At 45.8% G+C, this 21,815-nt stretch overlaps 1 protein-coding gene across 2 annotated transcripts in view; it reads right to left on the bottom strand.

The window, feature by feature from the left end:
- Positions 1-21,815, bottom strand: part of SLC6A13 (solute carrier family 6 member 13) — a 44,184-nt gene that overhangs the window by 8,225 nt on the left and 14,144 nt on the right. For both annotated transcript variants that reach the window (XM_081878923.1, XM_081878924.1), the window contains exons 4-10: positions 19,859-19,999; positions 18,620-18,704; positions 16,894-17,026; positions 5,600-5,734; positions 2,421-2,524; positions 1,127-1,251; positions 309-421 (exon numbers count right to left, since the gene is read on the bottom strand). In XM_081878923.1, the coding sequence (XP_081735049.1) occupies positions 309-421; positions 1,127-1,251; positions 2,421-2,524; positions 5,600-5,734; positions 16,894-17,026; positions 18,620-18,704; positions 19,859-19,999 (836 nt within the window). The remainder of the gene's footprint in view (positions 1-308; positions 422-1,126; positions 1,252-2,420; positions 2,525-5,599; positions 5,735-16,893; positions 17,027-18,619; positions 18,705-19,858; positions 20,000-21,815) is intronic.

Raw genomic sequence — 21,815 nt, 5'->3', positions numbered from 1 at the left:
ACCTTCAACGTTGGCTGCTCACCCAAGCAATGAATTAATTGAAGGTAACATTACAAGTTCTCCTTCAGACAACAAGATTCCAGCCTCCTGCACCTTCCCCGGCAGATGATGAGTTGGGTAAGCACACCAAGATAAGTCTAATCAGGTAGGGAAAAATATATTTCATGCCCTGTTAGGTCTGTCCGAGGCCCTTTTCCTCAGTGTGAAGTTGTGGTTTATCACCCACAGCAAAAGAAGCAAGGTGTCTTCTGCCTCCCAGGCGAGAGGTTAAGTTCTTGGCTGAACCTACCCTCTCAAGGCATTATTACCTGGCTGTCCAGTCCCAGCAGAACCACCATGATGAAGAAGAAGCAGGCCCATAATGGTGAGAAAGGCAGCATGACGACAGCTCGCGGGTATGCAATGAACGCCAAGCCAGGCCCTGCCGAGAGAAAGGGGCTAAGTGAGGTGTGCTGGAATCAGAGAGTTTTGCGAAGAGGTGTTATGAACACCCGACAGGCAGTGAGAACAATGACAAAATGTAAGCCACATTCGCCAAATTATATTTATATGGCAGTCCAGCCTCTTTCCCGGATCTTTGTTGCACTGCCATGCACAGTATTAATAAAGAAACAAGGCTGCTAAAGTGTTGGGTACCATCTTCAGCAGGAAGAAGAAGAAGAAGAAGAAGAAGAAGAAGAAGAAGAGGAGGAGGAGGAGGAGGAGGAGGAGGAGGAGTTTGGATTTGATATCCCGCCTTTCACTCCCTTTAAGGAGTCTCAAAGCGGCTAACATTCTCCTTTCCCTTCCTCCCCCACAACAAACACTCTGTGAGGCGAGTGGGGCTGAGAGACTTCAAAGAAGTGTGACTAGCCCAAGGACACTCAGCAGCTGCATGTGGAGGAGTGGAGATGTGAACCCAGTTCCCCAGATTACGAGACTACCGCTCTTAACCACTACACCGCACTGGCTGTGGGCACTGCTACAAGAGAAGGGGGAAGGGGGAAGAGAAAAGGCCTCCCAGTCTAATTTGGCTCTCCCTTTATAGAATCAAGGCACGTTGCCCCCGCCCCCCAAAAGTGCAGTCACATACAGCATTCTAGGATGCTGATGATCATAATGCTACTTTTCTGCATAAACCACTCACCTGACTCAGCTACCTCAGAAATAGGCACTCCCTGCTCCTGTGCCATAAAGCCCAAGATGGAAAAGATTGCAACACCAGCCACAAAACTTGTCCCACTGTTCAAAAAACACAGAGCAATGCAGTCCCTAGGAAGAACAGGTGAATGTCAGAGCAACAAAACAAACCATACATCTAGTAAGAATGAAACATTTATAAAGACGGGCAGCCAATCAAATGATAAGCACCACCAATAGCCAACAAGACTGAATTAATCAAATGAAGATGTGTCCATCTTAGGGAAATCACTAAATTAATTGCATGAATTATTAATCAATCAGTTACTGATGAATAGCCTATTAATTGGAGCTTAGTTTCTCATTTGCTGTTCTACCTGGTGGAAGGGAAAGCAGATTTATTTACTGGTTTTCTATCTTTTTTTTTCTTGTTTTCTTTTTTTGTAATTAAGGCCCCATCTCTACACCATGGAGGGAACAGGATGAGTGGAATACAGTTTAAAAAATAGTAATTTACATTTTAAATTTAAAAGACAGCTATAGCTGGCAAAGTGTGTTGAAGTTTTTCAGGGTTACTGTGCTTTTAATTAGTAGCTTACTCTTTGCAGTTTCTGTCTCATTTATTCCTTCACAATTATTATTAGATGTTTTAACTGTGTAGTTGCTGCCACAAGAAATAGGAAGGAACAGAGGAGGGAGAAGATGCAAGGAGTAAGCTTGTAACTAAAGGCACAGTAACTCCTAATAACCTCAATTCACTTTTTGCCAGTGACAATTTTCTTTTACATTTAAAATGTAAATTAAAGATTTGTCACAAATTAGGTCTGGGGGGAAAACACAGGATGAGAAGGGGGGAAATTAAATGCTGGCAATGACATTGTCTGGATTTTCTGTAAAAAGTGAGTGAGTGAGTGAGTGAGTGAGTGAGTGAGTGAAGGATGGCAATTCCAGATTATGTTAGTATTGTGGAACCAACCAATGTGAAAAAGTGGGTTAAATTTTGCTACATTTTACAGAGGGCTGGAAGGGGACAACTTGATATGGAAGATCCATTTTTGGTAGAAGCCTTGTGTTTCTTGTAACAGATGACTCACCTTTTAGTTTCTGGAAAACGAACAAATTTAAAAACTCATTTGGAAAAGACAGGCAGTTTGAGAAACACAACACACAGGATCAGAGCAGGGATTATTTTAATCCAGTAAAGTTCTGCTGCTTTGCAGAAAGTATACTGAAGGTTCAGAAAGAAAACAACAACAAGTGAAAAGGGCAGGACTTTGCATGGTGGACTCACATTCAGTTACCTGAAGCAGTTGTTATGATACTTGTTGTAGCTGCCCAGAGCTGTCAGGCATCCCAGACAAATGGCATAAGAGAAGAAGATCTGAGTACCTGCATCCATCCATACCTGTAAGCAACAGAAAAAACATTGCAAAGTGGAATGAGCATCACCTCAAGGAAGCTTTGCCACTTGAAAGACAGTGGATGGGACTTGTTTGTCAATAACTCCACTAGAGAAAATACCTCAGCCTACAGTATCAAGAGGCAATTTACCTCCCCAAAAGAAAGTCCTTTTCTGTCCCCCTTCCCTAACAGTAAAATTAAGTAGGGAAGAAAAAGGGAAGCTGATCTGTTGTGTCAAGTGAGGTCCCTCTGTCACACATTACCCTTTCGTCTGGCTTTAGTCTATTTTCACGCCAGCCTTCGAATCCATGTACACATGATGTTATCCACAATTACTCTCAATCCTCTGGCTTCTTCTGAAATACTGGGATTTGATGCGGTTTCCACAAAGCCACTTTCGCTCTGATTACAAAACTGTTTGTGTGGTGACTCCCAAGTGTTTACAGTGGTTTCATGAAAAAGCATGGCACTTTTCCTGGGACCACAATCTCACCCCACCCCTTCCAAAATAGCACATTTTCCAGGGCAGGAGCAAGGTGCAGTTCACGTGACTCACCCGGAAGCATATCCCAAAGACGTGCGTTCCGGTTTTGCATCGGGAAAAGTTGGAAGGTATTATATAAGCCAGGAAGCCATAATTAACTACAGCTTTTCATCACATTTGAACCCAGAATTATAGCAAATGGCTGCCAAATAAACCAATATCTGCAAGCCCACTTTAAAGCATGGCTTCATATTCTGCTTTGCTTAGAAGCCATTTGCCCTAGTTTCTCCATCTGCATGTTACAGGAAACAACCTGGTTGGTGCAAAGGAAAGATCATGGTGACAGCAAAGGGATGCATGTGGGTGCATGATGCCCATCCACATCTCAGCCGATTAAGCTGAAATATCAACATGCAAATGCAGGCAACACGCAGCCTGGAACATAACCTAAAATCCTCCTTGGTGTGCAGGAATGTTGCAGTAGACATGCATTTGGCACATGTTGACTTGGAAAGTGCTCACTCAGGGGCGTAGGAAGGGGGGCGGTGGGGGCGGTCCACACCAGGTGTCATCCCAGAGGGGGTGACAAAATCCTCCACCGCTGTGCTCACTGAAGGTAACAGACTTGAAAACAACTGTGTTACACCATCTGCCATCAGAAGAAGAAGAAGACGAGGAGGAGGAGGAGTTTGGATTTGATATCCCGCCTTTCACTCCCCTTCAGGAGTCTCAAAGTGGCTAACATTCTCCTTTCCCTTCTGCCCCCACAACAAACACTCTGTGAGGTGAGTGGGGCTGAGAGACTTCAGAGAAGTGTGACTGGCCCAAGGTCACCCAGCAGCTGCATGTGGAGGAGCGGGGAAGTGAACCCGGTTCACCAGATTGCGAGACTACCGCTCTTAACCACTACACGACACTGGCTTTCAGTACTGCCAAATACTCAATATCCCTTTGCGTGAACTATCAAATATTGCAAAATTTTCAACTGTCGGAATTTAATACAGCGGCCAGGTTTTCAGAGAATTTTTGGAAAAATATTGAAACCTGAAAAGAATGACTGGGTAACCATCTCTCCTTTGAAATTCAAAGAATAATTTTGAGGAGTGTACCTTCAGCCGTGAAAGCAGAATACAGCCATCATTGCTTGTAGCCATTGATTGCCTTATCCTCCAGGAATAGCACCTCTCTACTGATGCTGTCAAAATAAAGCTTCTAGGCTGGCCTGGGAGGGGTTTAAAGGGGTTACAAAGGATTTTGCTGACCTCCCCCCCCCCAGGCAGGCACCCCCTTAATCTCCTTTGTAGACACCTCCTCCACACAAAAAGGCTGGCACAGCAGCTCAGCTGGAACCAGGATTTGACATGGAGGAACTTGTCTTGAAGAGATTAAAAGAGGGCAGTTGGGCAAGGAACTTTTCAGCCAGGCAAAGTGGAACGAGCTTTGGTGACTGAGGGGAAAAGGAGAGGCGAGGAGGGGGGAGCAGTTGCGGGGCCAAGGAGGCTACAACAGCTGCTTCTGAACAGATGCACCAGATCCGTTTACCGCTTGTTGTTGCCCCTCAGCAAACTCTAAGCACCTGAGCATCGAAAAAAGCTATCACTCACTAAGGCCCATAAAAAGCATAAAGGTGGCACAATGTTGCCTTTAAGAAACAAAAAGTGACTGCCACCAAAGGCATCTATGGGCACCATACTGAGGGTTGTGTCATGGCCTGGGAAGAGGAGGTTTGGTGGCTGAGGAGGAGGTGCAGTGTGGGGAGAGTCCCATGGTAGAGGTGGGCGCTTGTATACATAAAAGCTGGATTTTCAGCCCTGCTTGATGAAGGAAGATTCATCATAGTGTTTGGAGTCACAACCACCTTTGTTGCCCAGGAGCATATAACAGAATTGCAACAAGGAGATTCCCCTGGGCAGGAGAAAAATCCAGAAAGAAAAACTGAGGCAAAAATGGGTTAATTGCTGTCATCCATGGATATCCTCCATTTGTTGAAGAAATAAAAAATAATACGGAGGTTCAGCCCTAGAGATCCCCCCCCCCGTTTTCTTTGCAGAATTGTTTCATTTTCCACATATTCTGTATTGTTTGGGAAATTGCAGTGTTTTCGTTCACACAGCGGCCTTAGCACTTAACGGCCTTGGCTTGTATTGTTCCACGTATTTATAGCAACATCGTTCTTAATCAGGTTCCCGCAACTTTGCCTTTTTTGTTACCTGTATCGGGGTCACCCCCTCCTCTGCTTTTTGTCTGGTTCCGTATAAGGCAGATCGGTATGTTCCTAAAAGGTTCATTGGCAGCAAGGTTATATTTAAAAAAAAAAAATCTGATGAGATTTTCCACAGAAAGGATAAATCCGGGTTAAAGGGGGGGGTTAAAGGGTGTCATTTTGATGTCAGTGATGCAGCAGGTGCTGCAAACAACCTGCATACATGAGCAGCATCAATCCCACAACACACACCTGTCTGGAGGCATCCTTAAAAGGAGACAAAGAAAAAAGAAACATAAAGGAAGCAGGTTGTGGGTGGGTGGGGGATAAGAGAGATTTGCAAAAGGGATACACGATGATAAGGAAGCCTCTCATTGCTTCTCTCAGCTTACCTGTGGATCACTGAGCCGAGTGAGGTCTGGGTAAAGGTAGAAGAGGATCCCTTTAGATGCCCCAGGAAGGGAGACACCCCTGATCAGCAGAACTACCAGCATGAGGTATGGGAACGTAGCAGTGAAGTACACCACCTGGCAAGAGGGCAAAACGCAGGCACAGCATCAGCAATTTGCTGCGAAGAACAGCTGGGTTAGGCAGGCAGGTGGCCGGAGCTTCGAGTAGACCTACAGCAAAGCCTGCTTAGCCTTCAAACATTACAGTGGTACCTCGGGTTACAGACGCTTCATGTTACAGACACTTCAGGTTACAGACTCCGCTAACCCAGAAATAGTACCTCGGGTTAAGAACTTTGCTTCAGGATGAGAACAGAAATCATGTGGTGGTGGCGCGGCGGCAGCGGGAGGCCCCGTTAGCTAAAGTGGTGCTTCAGGTTAAGAACTGTTTCGGGTTAAGAACGGACCTCCAGAACGAATTAAGTTCTTAACCCAAGGTACCACTGTATAAGGGATGGGATGGTGGAAGCAAGGAAGGAACGTGTTCCCTCTGAAAGCTCACTGAAATGGAGACTTTGCCATTGCAGCTGGACTCTTCTGTTTATCCAGGCCTCCAGTCAAAGCTGCAAATGTGGTGCAGTGGTTAGAATGCTGGACTAGAACCTGGGAGAGCAGGGTTCAAATCCCTCCTCAGACACAAAGCTCACTGGGTGACCCAGGGCCAGTCATTGTCTCTCACAGTCTCCAACCTTAATCACAGGGTTGCTGTGAGGATAATCTGGAGAGGGGCAAAGCTCTCCTTGAGAGCCTTGAAGGAAAACGTAGGATATAAAGGCAGTAAATAACAACAAATAGGTCACTCTACAAATTTTGCTGCTGTTCAGGTGTACTAGAATACATAGAAGTGACAGCTAAGAATATAAATCGAGAATGCAGAAAGGTAAGGTGACTTGGGAGGGCTCAAATACATCGTGGATGACCCAGATATTAGAGGATTTTTCCTTATTCCAGCTGCCCCACATCTCCATGTAGCAGCTCACATGTCATTTCCTGGTACATTAATATTCCCTATGAAGATCATGAGAATATACACAGATATAGAACACATTATTAAATAGAATATATGACTTTAGCAGCGCTTGACTGCAATATGTATCCAAGCAATTAATAAATAAGTGCAGTTGGAATTTAGCCCGTTTCTCCATTCCTACTATAGCAAGTGTTTAAGTGCTTATAAAAACAAAGGGCACCAAATCCAATCTCCAATACTCAACCCTGACAATTTTAACTGCCACTAACTTAATTGAGAAGACCAACTTAATTGCTGAATGAAGGAACTGGAGGTTTCTGGGCGAATCTTTTTGTTCGATATTTTTTCCATCTCAAGATCGCTAAGATCCAAGCTAAAACAAAACAGCAGTTCAGGTGAAAACTGAATATATCAATGAGGACTCTCAAACAAAAGCATAGTCTGTCCCCCCTCCCTTGCTTTATATGGTTCTGGAGACAATCCAAGTGGAAATTTTCCTCTTACTTATTTCTGAATTGAAACAACAGGGCTGGAACAGAGTTTGTGGGTCACCTGAGTTGAAGTACCTGCCACAGCAGGCTCCCCTAGATAGACCTGCCATCACATTGAATCAAGGGAGAGGGAGGCAGTTATTGAATATTGTTACAGGCCACCCCAATCTCTGCCAAGCCACACATGGAATTCCAGGGGTTTTGGCCCTCAAGCAGGGTCTGTGCTGCATTGGAGATTTGAAGATGCAGTACCTTTAAGAAATATGGTTTATTCACATATTTGCACTTGAATTTAGACAGAGGGAGTCCAGATCTTACAGCACGTCAGGGACTGGCTAAGGTGGAATCTACACACACATATAAAAACCATTCTGAAAATGCTTTTCCCCCCCTCCAAAAAAAGTGTTTTTTAAAAATACATTGAATTTTCCATAGGGCTCATCATCGCCATCTAGCATCACATTGTATATTGCACTTAAAACACACTTAAAACGTTTTATTTGCAGCTGTATAGCTGAATCCATGGCTGGATCTAGACACATCAAAGAAGCGTTCCAGTTAAACGCGTTGTAAATTTAATCAGGGGAAACAAGTAGAGAAAAACAGGACTCCACAGCACCATCTGGTGGCACAATGTTATATCGCATATACAACACGTATCAATCGCTTTTTCTTTACCAGTCTAGCTGAGTCCCTAGATAACAGGAGTGGTACCAGATGGGGAACCCCCAAGAGAAGCCCCAGAGGAGGAAGGCTCAGAGCCCAGGGATTGGAGGTAGGACACTGAGGAGTACTCAAAGGGAGGATGGCAGGAGGAATGGTTGGGTGCTGAAGAAGCGACAGGCTGTAGTGATCAAGGATTGATTGATTGATTGATTGATTGATTGATTGACTGATTGATTGAAATAACTCGCCCTTCCTCCAAGGAACCCAGGCTGGCAAACAGACGCACAATTTAAAAAGCACACAGTCCTAAATAAATAAATAAATAGCACACAGTCATTTAACCTACTTGTAGGTTTGTCACTCAAGTAGTAGACATAAGAATCTAACAACTTCCAGTGGTGACTGATCACAGAACACAAATTACCGTATTTTTCGTCCTATAGGGCGCACCGGCCCATAGGACGCACCTCGTTTTTTGGGGGGGAAATGAATAAAAAAAATTATTTTCCCCCCCAGCCGCGGCTGCCGCCCCAAGCCTTGCACACACCTGCCTGAAGCACGGGGCACCCTCCGGAGGGCTCTGCGTGCTTCGGGCTGCAGGCTGCCGCCCCAAGCCTCGCGCGCTCGGCGGGACGTCCCGCCGGGCGTGCAAGGCTTGCAGACACTCACCCGAAGCACAGACACTCCCCCCCAGCCGCGGCTGCCGCCCCAAGCCTTGCACACACCTGCCTGAAGCACGGGGCACCCTCCAGAGGGCTCCGCGTGCTTCGGGCGGCAGGCTGCTGCCCCAAGCCTCGCGCGCTCGGCGGGACCTCCCGCCGGGCGCGCAAGGCTTGCGGACACTCGCCGGGGCTGCAGGCTGCTGCCCGCAAGCCTTGTGAGCCCGTGGGAACTCCCGCCGGGCTTGCAAGGCTTGCAGATAGATTCCTGAAGCCTGGAGAGCGAGAGGGGTCGGTGCGCACCGATGCCTCTCGCTCTCCAGGCTTCAGCGAAAGCCTGCATTCGCCCCATAGGACGCAAACATATTTCCCCTTCATTTTTGGAGGGGGAAAAGTGCGTCCTATGGGGCGAAAAATACGCTAATGTCTTTCTTAGAACATAAAAACTGGGTTTGAAGAGAGAGAGATCTAGTGTGATGCAGTGGTCAGAGAGCTGGACTGGGGAGATCCAGGTTCAAGTTCCTTCTTAGCCATGAGGGGATTTTGGCCCAGTCACACCCTCTCAGCTGAACCTACCTCACAGGGTGGTTGTGAGGATAAAAAAATGGGAGGGGGGGACTTTTTATTTACACTTCTGTAAGCCCCTTGGAGGAAATGTAATAAATACGCAAAATAAGTAAGGAAGAATCCTAGCCATGGTCTTCCTCTGCATCTGCATTCCTCCTTTAAAAAAATGCACATACAACATCAACAGCAAAACAACCAGCTTTTATATTTATTTGGATTTGCAGTTTGTAACCTAGAAACAGCATAAATCCCTCCTAAGCTGAACCTTTCTCCCCAAAGCCCAAGGCAGGACACATTAATGCTCTCACCCAGTAGAATACAACAACAAAAATTGCTTTCACACAAGTATTCTCCTCCTGGTCTCCTTATTAAAACATAATAATGAAGGCACGTGGAAGTCAAATTCACTGAGATTTAGGGTTGGGGAAAGAAATTTGTTTCAGTTTTGCATTTTAAAGGTGAAGTCACTTTCCAAAACAATATGTGAGCTGAAACACACCCATCCTTTGAAACCTAGTTGCCTACATGGAAGGTATACCCACACTAGTGTCCTAGTCATTTTTTCTTCCCCAAATTCTGGTGTGTGTGTGTGTGTTTATACTTGCACTCTTGGGCTACCCAACAGAGAGAGTCAGCGCTCTCATCAAACTACAGTTCACTAGATTCTTTGAGGGGGAGCCAGGGGGATCAAAAGCATGAATAAAACTAAATAAAAAAATTCCTTCCAGTAGCACCTTAAAGACCAACTGAGTTAGTTCTAGGTATGAGCTTTCGTGTGCATGCACACTTCTTCAGATACACATGTATCTGAAGAAGTGTGCATGCACACGAAAGCTCATACCTAGAACTAACTCAGTTGGTCTTTAAGGTGCTACTGGAAGGAATTTTTTTATTTTGTTTTGACCATGGCAGACCAACACGGCTACCTATCTGTAACATGAATAAAACTGTTATAGATGTCGCATACATATGCTCAGAACCATTCATTCCCAGTCCAATTATTCATTATGAATTTTCCTCATGGCAAAAGGGACTTGCTCACTGCTCCTATGGAACTGGTTCCCCCCAAACCATGGACAAACACCTTCTTCCTCCATGTTACGCATACCCTCTAACATTTCTCTGATGGAAATAGGGACGTCCCATTCCATAATAATAATTTTACTATTTATATCCCACACATCTTACTGGGTTGCCCCAGCCACTCTGGGCAGCTTCTAAGGTATATATAAACATAATAAAACATTTTTAAAAACTTCCCTATACAGGATTGTCTTCAGATGGCTCGAGGGTCAGATAACTCCATACCCTCCAACATTTCCCCAATGAAAATAGGGACGTCCTAAGGGAAAGTGGGACATTCTGGGATCAAATCAGAAACCAGGGTGGCTTCTCTAAATCAGGTGCATCCCTGGAAAATAGGGATACTTGCAGGGTCTGCGTTTGTGAACTCATGCATTGGGTGGAGGATTCCCTCAATTCCCACACTCTGCACCTCTCAAATCCCATATGAGTACCACACAGGCACACAACTGCAATGACAAAGCCTTTTCCCAACTCCTACAAGAATTTGTGATGGGACTGTGTGCCTGAAAAGAGCAAAATATTTGCTCCGGTGTAAATGACTGGCCCAAATCCAACCATTGTTGGTTCAATGAAACAATAGCAGATGTTCGGCTTAGTTGTGACCTCCCTCCCCCCCCCCCGCCGCCCTGGCATTTTTAGAGCACTGTTCACACTGACTTGACTATGAAAAAGCCAACTGTGATCAAAGACATTGTGCTTTGACTCACGTTGTTTTATAACAGATAGGGTTTTGTTTGGATCTGGTCCATGCATCATCAGTGCCAAATTATTCCATCCATGCCATTGAAGGGGACAAAATATCAACTTTTGTGTTTCCTGTAGCACTGACAAGTTTATGCATCTGTTCAGTGCATGAAGCTCCTGCTCTGGTGGAATGGAAAAAGCCAGCAGTCACATCGCAGACAATGATGGCACCTCTCCAAAATACTAATATCTGTCTCTGGCCTAAGACAGCCACTTAGAGCATTTAAAAAAAAAAAAAAAAAGTGGCATGGGATGTGGGAGAAGTCCATTCGCCCCTTCTCAGGCAGGCAGTTTTGTGGGCGGCCCCCAGACCTCCTCTGTGAACCGGCTTATTGCAGGCCAGATCATCCTCCTGCCACCCAATTGGCCAATGGTGACAGGAATTAGTGTGTGTACCCTGGGCGTGGGACCAGCTGACCAATAGCGGCGCTTGGCCCCGTGTTAAGGGCAAAGGTAAATTCCCGTCTTGCTGGGCCTTCAGCCTCTATTTGCAGTTCACCAGCCAAGTTATGTGTACAAAAATGCAAATATTAGGGTAAGTTGTGCATATTCATGAAATAGCAGCATTATATCAAGGGAAAACCTTTTGCAAAAATGTGTGTTATTAGGCAAAACTGCATAAAAACCATGTCTATATTAGGATGAATACAGTGCTGAACAAAACACTGTAACAAAAATGCAAAGTGATGTGGAAATATGGAGAACTGAAGACTGGAAAATTTAAAATGAGAGAAACCAAAACTGACAGATACACTTATCCTTATGTGGGAGCTACATTATCAGAACTCCCAACTCTTTTAAAAGACTTAAAAGCAACAAGGGGGATGCAAACAGACTGGGCTTGCAAAGCTAAGGGCAATAGCCTGCTCCTGTCTTTCCTCAGCAACTGGTAATTTCAGAGGTGTCTCTGAATCCTGCAAGCTGCATATAGCTGTTATGTACACTAATACTGAACTCAATCCTCTGAGTGCTGGTCGTTATGTAGCCAAAATGGCACCCTCCACGGATGAGAGGGAGGTGTCAGGAGGTCTGAAGAAACTGCGGAGACCACCCAGTGAGGACAGAGCACGTGTATGCATGGAATGCTTGTTGTAGGGGAGAGAACCAGAAAGCCATCAGCTGCGGGAAATAAAGGCATCCCCTAGAAGATGGAATAACTTATTGGCTTGAACCCTAAACAGCAGGAGCAGTCTATAGTGCAACATTAATGTTGCAGGTCCAGTCCCACTTGTCATCACTAACAGACATTGACAGACTTATCCTCCATGAATCATGCAGCTGCTGCATCACATCTAGTTTGGCTCTTATAAATCCAAACTAAAAACACAGGAAGCATTCATGGAAAAGGCCAGCACTTTTGCTCCCAGAATCTTCTTTTCTTTGGTGATCACTTGTAGCCGAGTGAGATTGTCTTCCATAAACATGGTTTTAACAGTGAGTCCATAAGTGACTGTGGAGGCCAATTCTGGATCCACACGTCCTTCCACAGTAGGGACATTGGTTCCAAGGCGGGAGCTGATCACGATGTGGATTTGCCAAGCGTGCCTTCCTCTTAGCAAGTTTCTCCCTTGTGTTTTGAGTTTGAGTATCTTCAAAGTCCATGACACCTTTGGTCAAGGCTGTTCTCCAGTTGGAGCGCTAGCAGGCCAGTGTTTCCCAGTTTTCGGTGTTTATACTACATTTTTTTAGATTTGCCTTGAGAGAGTCTTTAAACCTCTTTTGTTGACCACCAGCATTACACTTTCCATTTTTAAGTTCAGAAGACGATAATCAGACATCCACACAAGATGACCAGTCCAACGAAGCTGATGTTGAAGAATCATTGCTTCAACACTGGTGATCTTTGCTTCATCCAGTACACTGATATTAGTTCACCTGTCTTCGACACTCATGATGCACAGAGTTTCTTTAAAGCCACAAAGACCATCTATGGGCCAATAAATCATGGCATATGCCCCCTATGCTCAGCAGATGGTACCACAGTTCTAAAAGATAAAGAAGCTATTGCACTGTGCTGGAAAGTACATTACCAACATCTCCTTAACCACAACTCCCCCGTAGCTGCTGAGGTCCTCTCACAAATTCCGCTTCCAGAATATTCCTATCAAAACCAAGTTCTTATGTCTGGGCTTCTCAAACTATTTAATGCAGTGGACCAGCAATTTACCCTGCCCCAATTTGCTGAGGACCGGTACTGTATTTGGTCCCTCAAGCATCCCACTCAACCTGGGGTGGAGTCCAATGCAGACAGGCAGCAGATGGCTTGTGAACCAGCGCTGGTTCATGGACCACCACTTTTGAGTAGCACTGGCCTCAAAACCATAGCCACTGGTTGTGAATCAGCTACAGAGAGGTAGTCATAACACAGACCAATGTTTCTCATAGAAAGTGGGCTACAGGGATCACAGAATAAGCACCTGTGTACATGCCTTTAGAAAGGGTGTTTTTCCTGTCCTACCTTAATCCTTCCTTGACCTCTTGGGCCTTCCAAAGCTGTAAGAGAACACTTTCATCATGTTCATTTCCTCACACAACAGGAGCCCAGCATGTGTTGGGAAAGAAGCCAAGTCAGGGTTGTTTTTGGTCATTTGGAGCTCAATGCAAATTTAGTGTTTATCTTAATGAGCCGAAGTTTAAGACATATTCCTAGATTACTTCCAGGTTATTCCAGACAAAGAGATCCATTTGCACTCTATTATATTGACATAAAATATGAACGCAGAGATACCTCCCAAGAATGAAACAAGACAGCTGAAACGTTAAGGAGAAATTGAACAACAAACGTTAGCAGTGGGAGGGAATGTGGAACAAAATGGAATTGTAGACAATTTAAGCATTGAATAGTAAATTTATTATTGCTGTTTCGGTTTTCCTGAATAGGGAAACTCAGTCCAGAGCATGTTGTGGCATCGCATATAGAAGGCTGTGGGACTGGTGGCCCATTAAAAGTTGTGGGACTACAACTTCCATCATCCCTGACCATTGGGCTAATCTGGCCTGACTTGAAGGGAGTTATAATCTGACAACATCTAGGAGGGCCATAGATTACCCATATCTGTTCTTGTTAGTAGTGAGTTACTTTTTCGTTACTAACAGTTGCTTATTTTACTTATTAAATATCTGCATGCCTCCCCATACAAAGTTCTCTGGGCAAAATGTAAACAGCCCCTCTCCATTCAGGGAATGTGTGCCGAAGACTTCACATTTTCACAGTTTCCATTCTTAGATCTTCTCTTCGGAGTTTCTGTGTCGCATGCCAGCTTTGCTTTCACATAGCATATGCTTCACAAGACATGGGTTTTTTTCCCCACTACATCAGTCATCCATCAGCATGTTTGGTCTTATTTTTCTACATTCCAAGCAGGGCCAGCCCAATACATTTTGCTGCCTGAGACAAAACACAAGATAGCATCTCCTCCCTGGTTCCTTGTACGGAAGCCTGGCAGCTGACTCTGTCTGGAGACGGAGCAGCATCTTCTACCATGCCCAAAGAGCAACAAGGTAGAGCACACACATGGCAGCCCTCCAACGCCTTTCTGGAACTGTCTTCCCACTCCATTTGAGATCTGTTCCACACAGTGCTTTCTTTCTAGAAAACAAAGGTGCTCACCATGGTCCTCTTCCCCAGCCCCATTTTCTCTAACACACACACTGTCTCCTGTTCCCTCCCAATTAATTAAAGCCCCATTTTGCATGTCCCCTCCCCATTCTTCAACCCACACCTCCCCACCTTGCCCCATCTGCTCTTCACACCCACCCAGCATCCCACCTTCCCCCTTCTCCTTCTGAAAAGAGCGAGAAAACACAGAAGGGAAGAGGGGCTCACACTAGCCCGTCCACTTGCCGCGCAGCAAGGCAGCGGCATAGCGGCCCGTCTAGGGAGAGAGAGCGCCATTGTGGGGCAGCTGAGGGGAAATGGTGCAACCTGTCAACTGAGAGCAGCAACTACAGCTCTGAACAAGGGCCTCCTTTTCCTCGCCACCTCAGCCTCCTGCTTTTCGCAATCCCCCTTCTAGTCACGGTTGCCTGCTTGCTCTCCCCACCCTCTATTTACCTTATTTCAAGATTTGGGGGGGGGGGGAGGTGCCGGTACTGCGTACCATTCAATAGCGCCAGAAAAAAAGCACTGTTTCCACACAATATGAGAATCAGGCCTTTAGTGTTTTAACCCCCCTACCCTTTGGAATACCCTCTCCTGAAGGTGCCTCATGAAGACTCTCATCTGCCAACAAGACTTTCAAGCAGAGAACATTCACAGTCTGTGTCTGCATTGGAATTGTTTTTAAGATGTCTTTAGTGTTTCGTCAGCTGTTGTTTGTCACCCTGGGAGGGAGGGCGGGATATACATTTAACAAACAAATAAACAAACAAACAAATCTCCATTTCATTATTGGGGGTGTTGTGGCAGCGGGGAGCTTGACGGAAACCTGCTGATAAGGCTCTGTCTCTCATTACAGTGTCAAGGCTCAAGGCAGACTCTCATTTCATTTTGCAGTGGAGGAAAATAATACGGAAACCTTTGCCACGCATGTGTTGATTCCATCTGGCCTAATAACCACGCTGTGGTTTGCACCTTATCAGGAAAAGACGGTCTCCTCATGACGATGATTTTGAAGTTTAAGAACAGATGGAAGTGAAAACAGAAAGCTGGCTGGGAATGGCTCAGGGGAGTGTATTAAAAACACACTAATGAGCACAGCCAAATGACAGCGACATATTGTGAAAACCGAGATGGAGGCAGACGAGATGGAACGGTTGAGAGGCCAACTCGTAATCACCTTAACGCATAGTACACACCAGGGAGGGGGCAGCCTTTTCCATGTTGGTTTTTGGCAACATCCTCCTATTTTGAGCACCTGTGATGGCCTGCCATGAGTCCAGTACTGCGCACAACCAACCGTTACTGCATACATGGAGACACAGGAAACCAACAGAAACTAGGCTTTTCCTAAGGCTGCAAAACACTGAGGTCATTGTGAGGTGCCTGCGTGTTTTCTCCTGTAAAGCATAAAGCACTTTCTTGGGGCAAAATAAGTATGATACTAAATGCATGAGTAGCAGGGTTGTGCATGGGCTCCCACCCCAATGACCTCTGTCTAATGAAAGGGCTGGCATAGCTTCCCCTTGCATGTGAATGTTGCATGATAGCAGACTTCCCTAGGGGATGGGAAACATCCTAAAGAGCCCCCCCCCCTTCCAAGGACCCAGTTAGCACCACTTTTTGCTGAGATAAGCTCCATGCCTTTTAATTGCTGGCTTTGTTCAGCAGCCAAATCAGTTCAGGCGTTGCCTCCTGCCTCCCACTATCTTTATATCTTCCAAAGGGGACCGGACAAATTCATGGAGGATAAGGCTACCAGTGGCTACCAGCTTCAATGGCTGTGTTCCACCTCCACTGCCTGACACAGTATGCCTCTGAATACCAGTTGCTGGGAGTCACAGCCGAGAAGAGTGCTGTTGTGCTCAGGTTCTGCTTGCAGGATCTAGTTGGCCACTACGAGAAGAGGAGGCTGGACTATATAGGCCATTGGCTTGATCCAGCAGGCTTGTCTTCTGTTCTTATGTTTGCATTCTAGGAAAAGCTGCCCAAGTTGAATTTCTGCCTGTCACTCACACAGGAAAAATAGGTACAGTGGTACCTCGGGTTAAGAACTTAATTCATTCTGGAGGTCCGTTCTTAACCTGAAACTGTTCTTAAACTGAAGCACAACTTTAGCTAATGGGGCCTCCCGCTGCTGCCGCACGATTTCTGTTCTCATCCTGAAACAAAGTTCTTAACCCGAGGTACTATTTCTGGGTTAGCAGAGTCTGTAACCTGAAGCGTCTGTAACCCGAGGTACCACTGTACAAGTGGCAATCTTTCCATAACTTGGCATCCTGCACATGTATAATTGCTGCCACCCTCTCCTGGGTGGTGTATTTAAATTCCTTGATGTGGCTAATAGCCACACAACTAATGTACTGTAACATGTTGTTAAGCCCACAGCTGCAGAGGGCTACAAGTAGTTTGTATTGTGATGGAGGAAGCGAGAGAGAGAAATAAAACATGCCCACCTTGCCTGTGGACTTGACTCCTTTCCAGATGCAGAAGTAGCAGATGATCCAGGCCAGCAGGAGACAGAGAGCCAGTTCCCACCGCACACCTCCCAAGTGCTCTATGCCGTCAGAAATGTTGAGTACTCTCCTCCTGCGGAAGAAACAGAGCCTGGCTTGATTTCTTCTGGGTCCACTTTGTAACATGTTGCAGCCTGACCACTTCCCCCCTGACCACTTCCCCCCAAATACACTGTTTTGCACATGGTGCCCCCTTGCAATGTCGTGGAGGGTTGCCATGGGAACCTCAGAAGGAGCTGGGCCACTTCAAGCCATGTTGCAGGCTGAGGCAAATCACCTCACCCTCCACACCTGCCAGGTCAAAATGAAAAGCAATACTCAAGGCCAGTCAAGTTATTTTGTCGCCCAAGTCAAAATATTTCCCACTGGATTATGGAACCCCAACCTGATGTTTTGGTAGCCTGCAAACTTATTTAACCTATTCAAGCAAGTCCCCATACTGATCATCAGAGTTTCTGAGGAGGGGGTGAACCTAGAGCACACCTGCATGCCCAGTACATGCTCTGCCCCCACACACTGTCCTTTCCGACTGGTTTGGAGCCCTGGTCAATTCTGACTTTGCACAGCTGCAGGTGACAGCAAGCAAGTAAATGGAGCAGTTCCCTCTTTGTGCATCCATTAAGGAATTCATTGTAATATGCTTCAAAACAAGGGCATATATATGTGATAGCTCTTTGTTTGTTGATGAAGGGCAGGAGTGGGGGGGCGGTTCTGGCCCGGTGGCCCAGAACATTATCTCCTGCCACCCCACAGGTCAATTTTGACAGGTGGGCAGGGCCACGAACCTGACAAACATCCGATGTCATGATGCGTTGAAACAAATTTTCTCGCCAAAGAAGCCACGTTCTTACAGTGCTCCTTTGTGGGTTTTGGTGTTGTGGGTTTGAATAACCTCCAAGTATTTGACGCAGAGAGTTGATTTCAGAAAGGAAGACGCAAGGGCGGTTTCTATGGAAATGACCTAATTGTCCTCTCTGGTAAAGGAGTGCAGAGGTGTAAATGCATGTGTGGAGGAAAAACAGGATTAGATCACGAAAAAGTGCCACTCCTGCACTGCTTCTGAAACCAGGCAGGTGCCATGTGCTCACTGTGCTGGAGCATACATTATGTGCTCCTGAGTCATTTCCAGTGCCAGCCCTCTCCTGCCACCTCCTTCACTGCTTCTTCTGATTTATATACAAATCTATATTTATGTATTTGTACACTCGATCTATGAGAAAGCAGCGAACAACCATTATTGCTTTTGTGCCTGGAATCAGAAGGAGGGGGTTCATTGTTGGGTTGGTACAAAGGTGCAGACAGCAGCTGCCACAAGATACCGGATGGGTGGACCTTACGTTAAGAGCATGCATCCTACAGGCAAGGTATGCATTGAAATTTTCATAGTTCATTTTAAAAATATGCAAAAGATGAGGAATAGACGAGAAACCCAAGGCCAGTTTTACATTCCGCTTTGTGCAGAACTTAACTGATTTAAATCGCAAATTAAGAGTTAAGGTGCTCAGAGACCAAGATTCCATTCCCACAGTTCATGCCTTTCCCAGTTAGCAATGTGAGCTATCGAGATCGTTAGACTTCGCACGTCCAACAGAAGAACACTCCTGCGGCTGGTGGTTGGTCATAGCTGCGGAAACCGAACCTGAAAATGGAGGGAATCTTCACTTACTCCCAAAACTCTATAACAGGAGAGGTGGCATTTTCGGCCGACACATTTAGCGAAGTGTTTGTCTTCTGGAATTCCACACAGTTCTCTGTAAGACAGGCCCAAGTGACAGAAACTGAAAACATACAATTGGAAGACATCCCCACAAAATGCAACTAATCCACTTTCCTAAAAAAGGCGGGGGGGGGGGAGAGACCAGGAATAAAACTGCAGAACGCAATAGGATGCTCAGGAAAGAAAGTGTCTGTGTCACATGAGGCTAGGATCCTACAGAGAGCAGGCCTGGGAGTGGTGTCCAGCAAAGTGGGGCCCATCTACCACTGAAGCACTTCTGGGAAGCGATGAGGATGGTGAGCACATGGTGAGGTGCTCAACACCAGCATCATGCCGAACCCACTGACCTCAAAGTTTGGCGCCAAACCTGATTGAGATAGCTCTTCATGAGTGTGACTGGGCATCCAAGCCTATATATTTATGAAAAGGATGAGGCATGTTCTTTCCTAGACAAGATTGGCTACTCTTAATTGACTGGCCACTACACCATTGTGGTGTAGTGGTTAAGAGCGGTAGTCTCATAATCTGGGGAACCGGGTTCGTGTCCCCGCTCCTCCACCTGCAGCTGCTGGGTGACCTTGGGCCAGTCACACTTCTTTGAAGTCTCTCAGCTCCACTCACCTCACAGAGTGTTTGTTGTAGGGGAGGAAGGGAAAGGAGAATGTCAGCCGCTTTGAGACTCCTTTGGGTAGTGATCAAGCGGGATATCAAATCCAAACTCTTCTTCTTCTTCTTTCAGAGCCCATGAAGTTCAGGACTTAACAGCTCAAGACTACAGCTAGTTCAGAGGTGGATTCCCCTCTCCCCCCCCCCCCCATGATACCAATCCTGTGTGGGGCTAGGGCTAAATTTCAGCCCGTCATCTGCAATAATATCCATGTCCATATGTAATGGACAGAGGGCAAGACAAGGCAGCCTGCACTGCCTTGTCAAAAGTGGGTAGAAGTTTGTTTGTGTTTAATGCACAAGGAGGGCATATGCTGGGTTGGCCTCCCACAGGGAAGGAGGGGCAGAAGAGTAAGAACGTGGCCATGTGGATCTCCCTGGACAGGGAGTTCCAAAGGGTTGAAGCCACGATGGGAAATGAAGTACTGTAGATGGTTATTGCTAGCAGGGGGGTGGGGGTGGAATCAGTACAAAGTAATACAAAGCATCTTGCAGAACAGCAAGGGAGGGACTCCAGATTACCTGTGTTCCACTCATGATCACAGCTGCCCCATGGAAGGTCTATGGTGAATGAGCTGAAGAGGTAAAACAAGGCCCAGGCCAGAACAATAATGTAATAGAAATTAAGTAGTACAACAATCACCTGGGAAGCATAACCAATTCCTGCAGAGTGAACAAAAGAAACAGGGAAGGGGATTTTAAGAAAATTAATTGGAGTAATAAAGATAGGGTGGTTTAGTTTTTTCAGGGTTGCACCTACATTTGGGGGTGCCCCGAAGCTTGAACTGTTATGGGGCCCCCTTTGCAACCAGCAAGGAGGTCTCGTTAACCACTGGTTATCTTCTTCAGTGGGGTTGTACCACGACAGATCCCCACAATTATTTTAATAATAGTAATAATAATAACTACGACATCTCAGATCTTGATTAAAATTGCTATACTGGATTATCTCCCATGTCAAAGTCACTGCAGTAAATAAATATTTCCCATGCCTTGTAGTTTTCAAGTTCTTGGGAGGGGGTGAGAAATAGGGAAATGTTATATACATTTCTGGGGCCCCTCTGGAGTTAAAGGCTCTGAAACTTAAGATTCTTAAATTTCATAGTAGATCTGCCCTGGGTTGCATCCCAGTGGTGGGCAAGCAAGTTGTAAAAGTCAGTGGTTTCTATACACAAACACAAGCACACTCACTTATGCTTCATATAACACCCCTCTCCATTCTCCTTCCATGCAAACAAAGGGTTCAAGGGTTCATTCCAGCCAGGCAAAGGAGTATCTGGCCCCTTGGGGTGGTGTGTGGCCTGAGGAGAGGCCTGAGGGACAAATTAAATCCTCTGGAGGACTATACTTGGCCCCCAGGACTTGAAGTTCCCTTTGCTAAAGTCAGCTGGCTATCAGTTGTTGATTGCATTGAAACAACTGCCTTTGTTGACATGGGCAAGAAATTCCAGCAGCCCTTTGCTTACGATGTTACAGTGAACAATGAACTCCATCCACTTCTACCTACCTGAGCTAACTGCCAGGCTGTGATTAACACAGTAATTTGTCCTGGAATGAAGCAGAAATAAATCAAGAGTCCCTAATTACCCAGGAACCTTTTAGCCTCAACTTTCCATTTGATCCAGATTTTGAGTAACCTTAAAATCATGCAAACATCTGATCAGAAAGTGAAGTGCTCCATTATACTAGAACTTGGAAGAGGGGGTGTCATCCACTGAATCTGAAGGATAGGGGATTCAGAACAGGCTATTTGCCATGCTGGCTGAGGCTGATTGGAGACGCCTGCCCTAATCCATAATTTTCATAAAATCCCCATAGGGCATGCATTCTCATTGCAGGATACATCAACTTTTTTTTCCCATTTTCTCAGGTGCTCCATTCACCATTCTGGGTGTTCCTTTCATTCACCATGTCTTCCCCTTGGTTTAATTTCCACTTACTTTTTTAATTTTCCCTGCACCTGTTTATGCACTGTACATTTCCTAGGTGTCATATATTCCAGAATCTTACAATCCTACAGGAAAACAAGTAGAGGCTTCCCCTTTTCTCTGTTACTTTACACTAGTTACGAAGTGTGCCTTATGTCTTGATTTTGGCACGGCAGCCCTTGTTGGAGGAACTGGGCATGAGGAAGGTGTTAATTTCCTACATGAGCACAAATCACTCTATATATTAGAAAAGGCCAGCGGTGCAAGGCCAGCCAAGCCCGTTGCTATGGCAATGGCCCAGGGTCGCCTATGTAAGGATTGATGCATGCCAGCTCATCTGTGCCAGGGTGTGTTGTGTGTCCGGGTCAGTTTTGTGAAGGGAGTCGGCATTACGTCTTGAATTGCTGGAGCAACAGATATGCTTTGTACTTGTATGTGTCTGTAGCTGTATATGCTACATCCTGTATATATATTTCTCAGCATCCAGAACTGTATTACTGAAGCTTTATCTTCTGCAGCAGTAGACTATTTGGGGCTCTAAGCTGCCTCTG

Source organism: Podarcis erhardii, assembly GCF_964252035.2.
Source record: "Podarcis erhardii genome assembly, chromosome: 10".
Taxonomy (NCBI): domain Eukaryota; kingdom Metazoa; phylum Chordata; class Lepidosauria; order Squamata; family Lacertidae; genus Podarcis; species Podarcis erhardii.
Note: the sequence above shows the minus strand (reverse complement) of the source record. Positions and strands in the feature narration are given on the sequence as shown.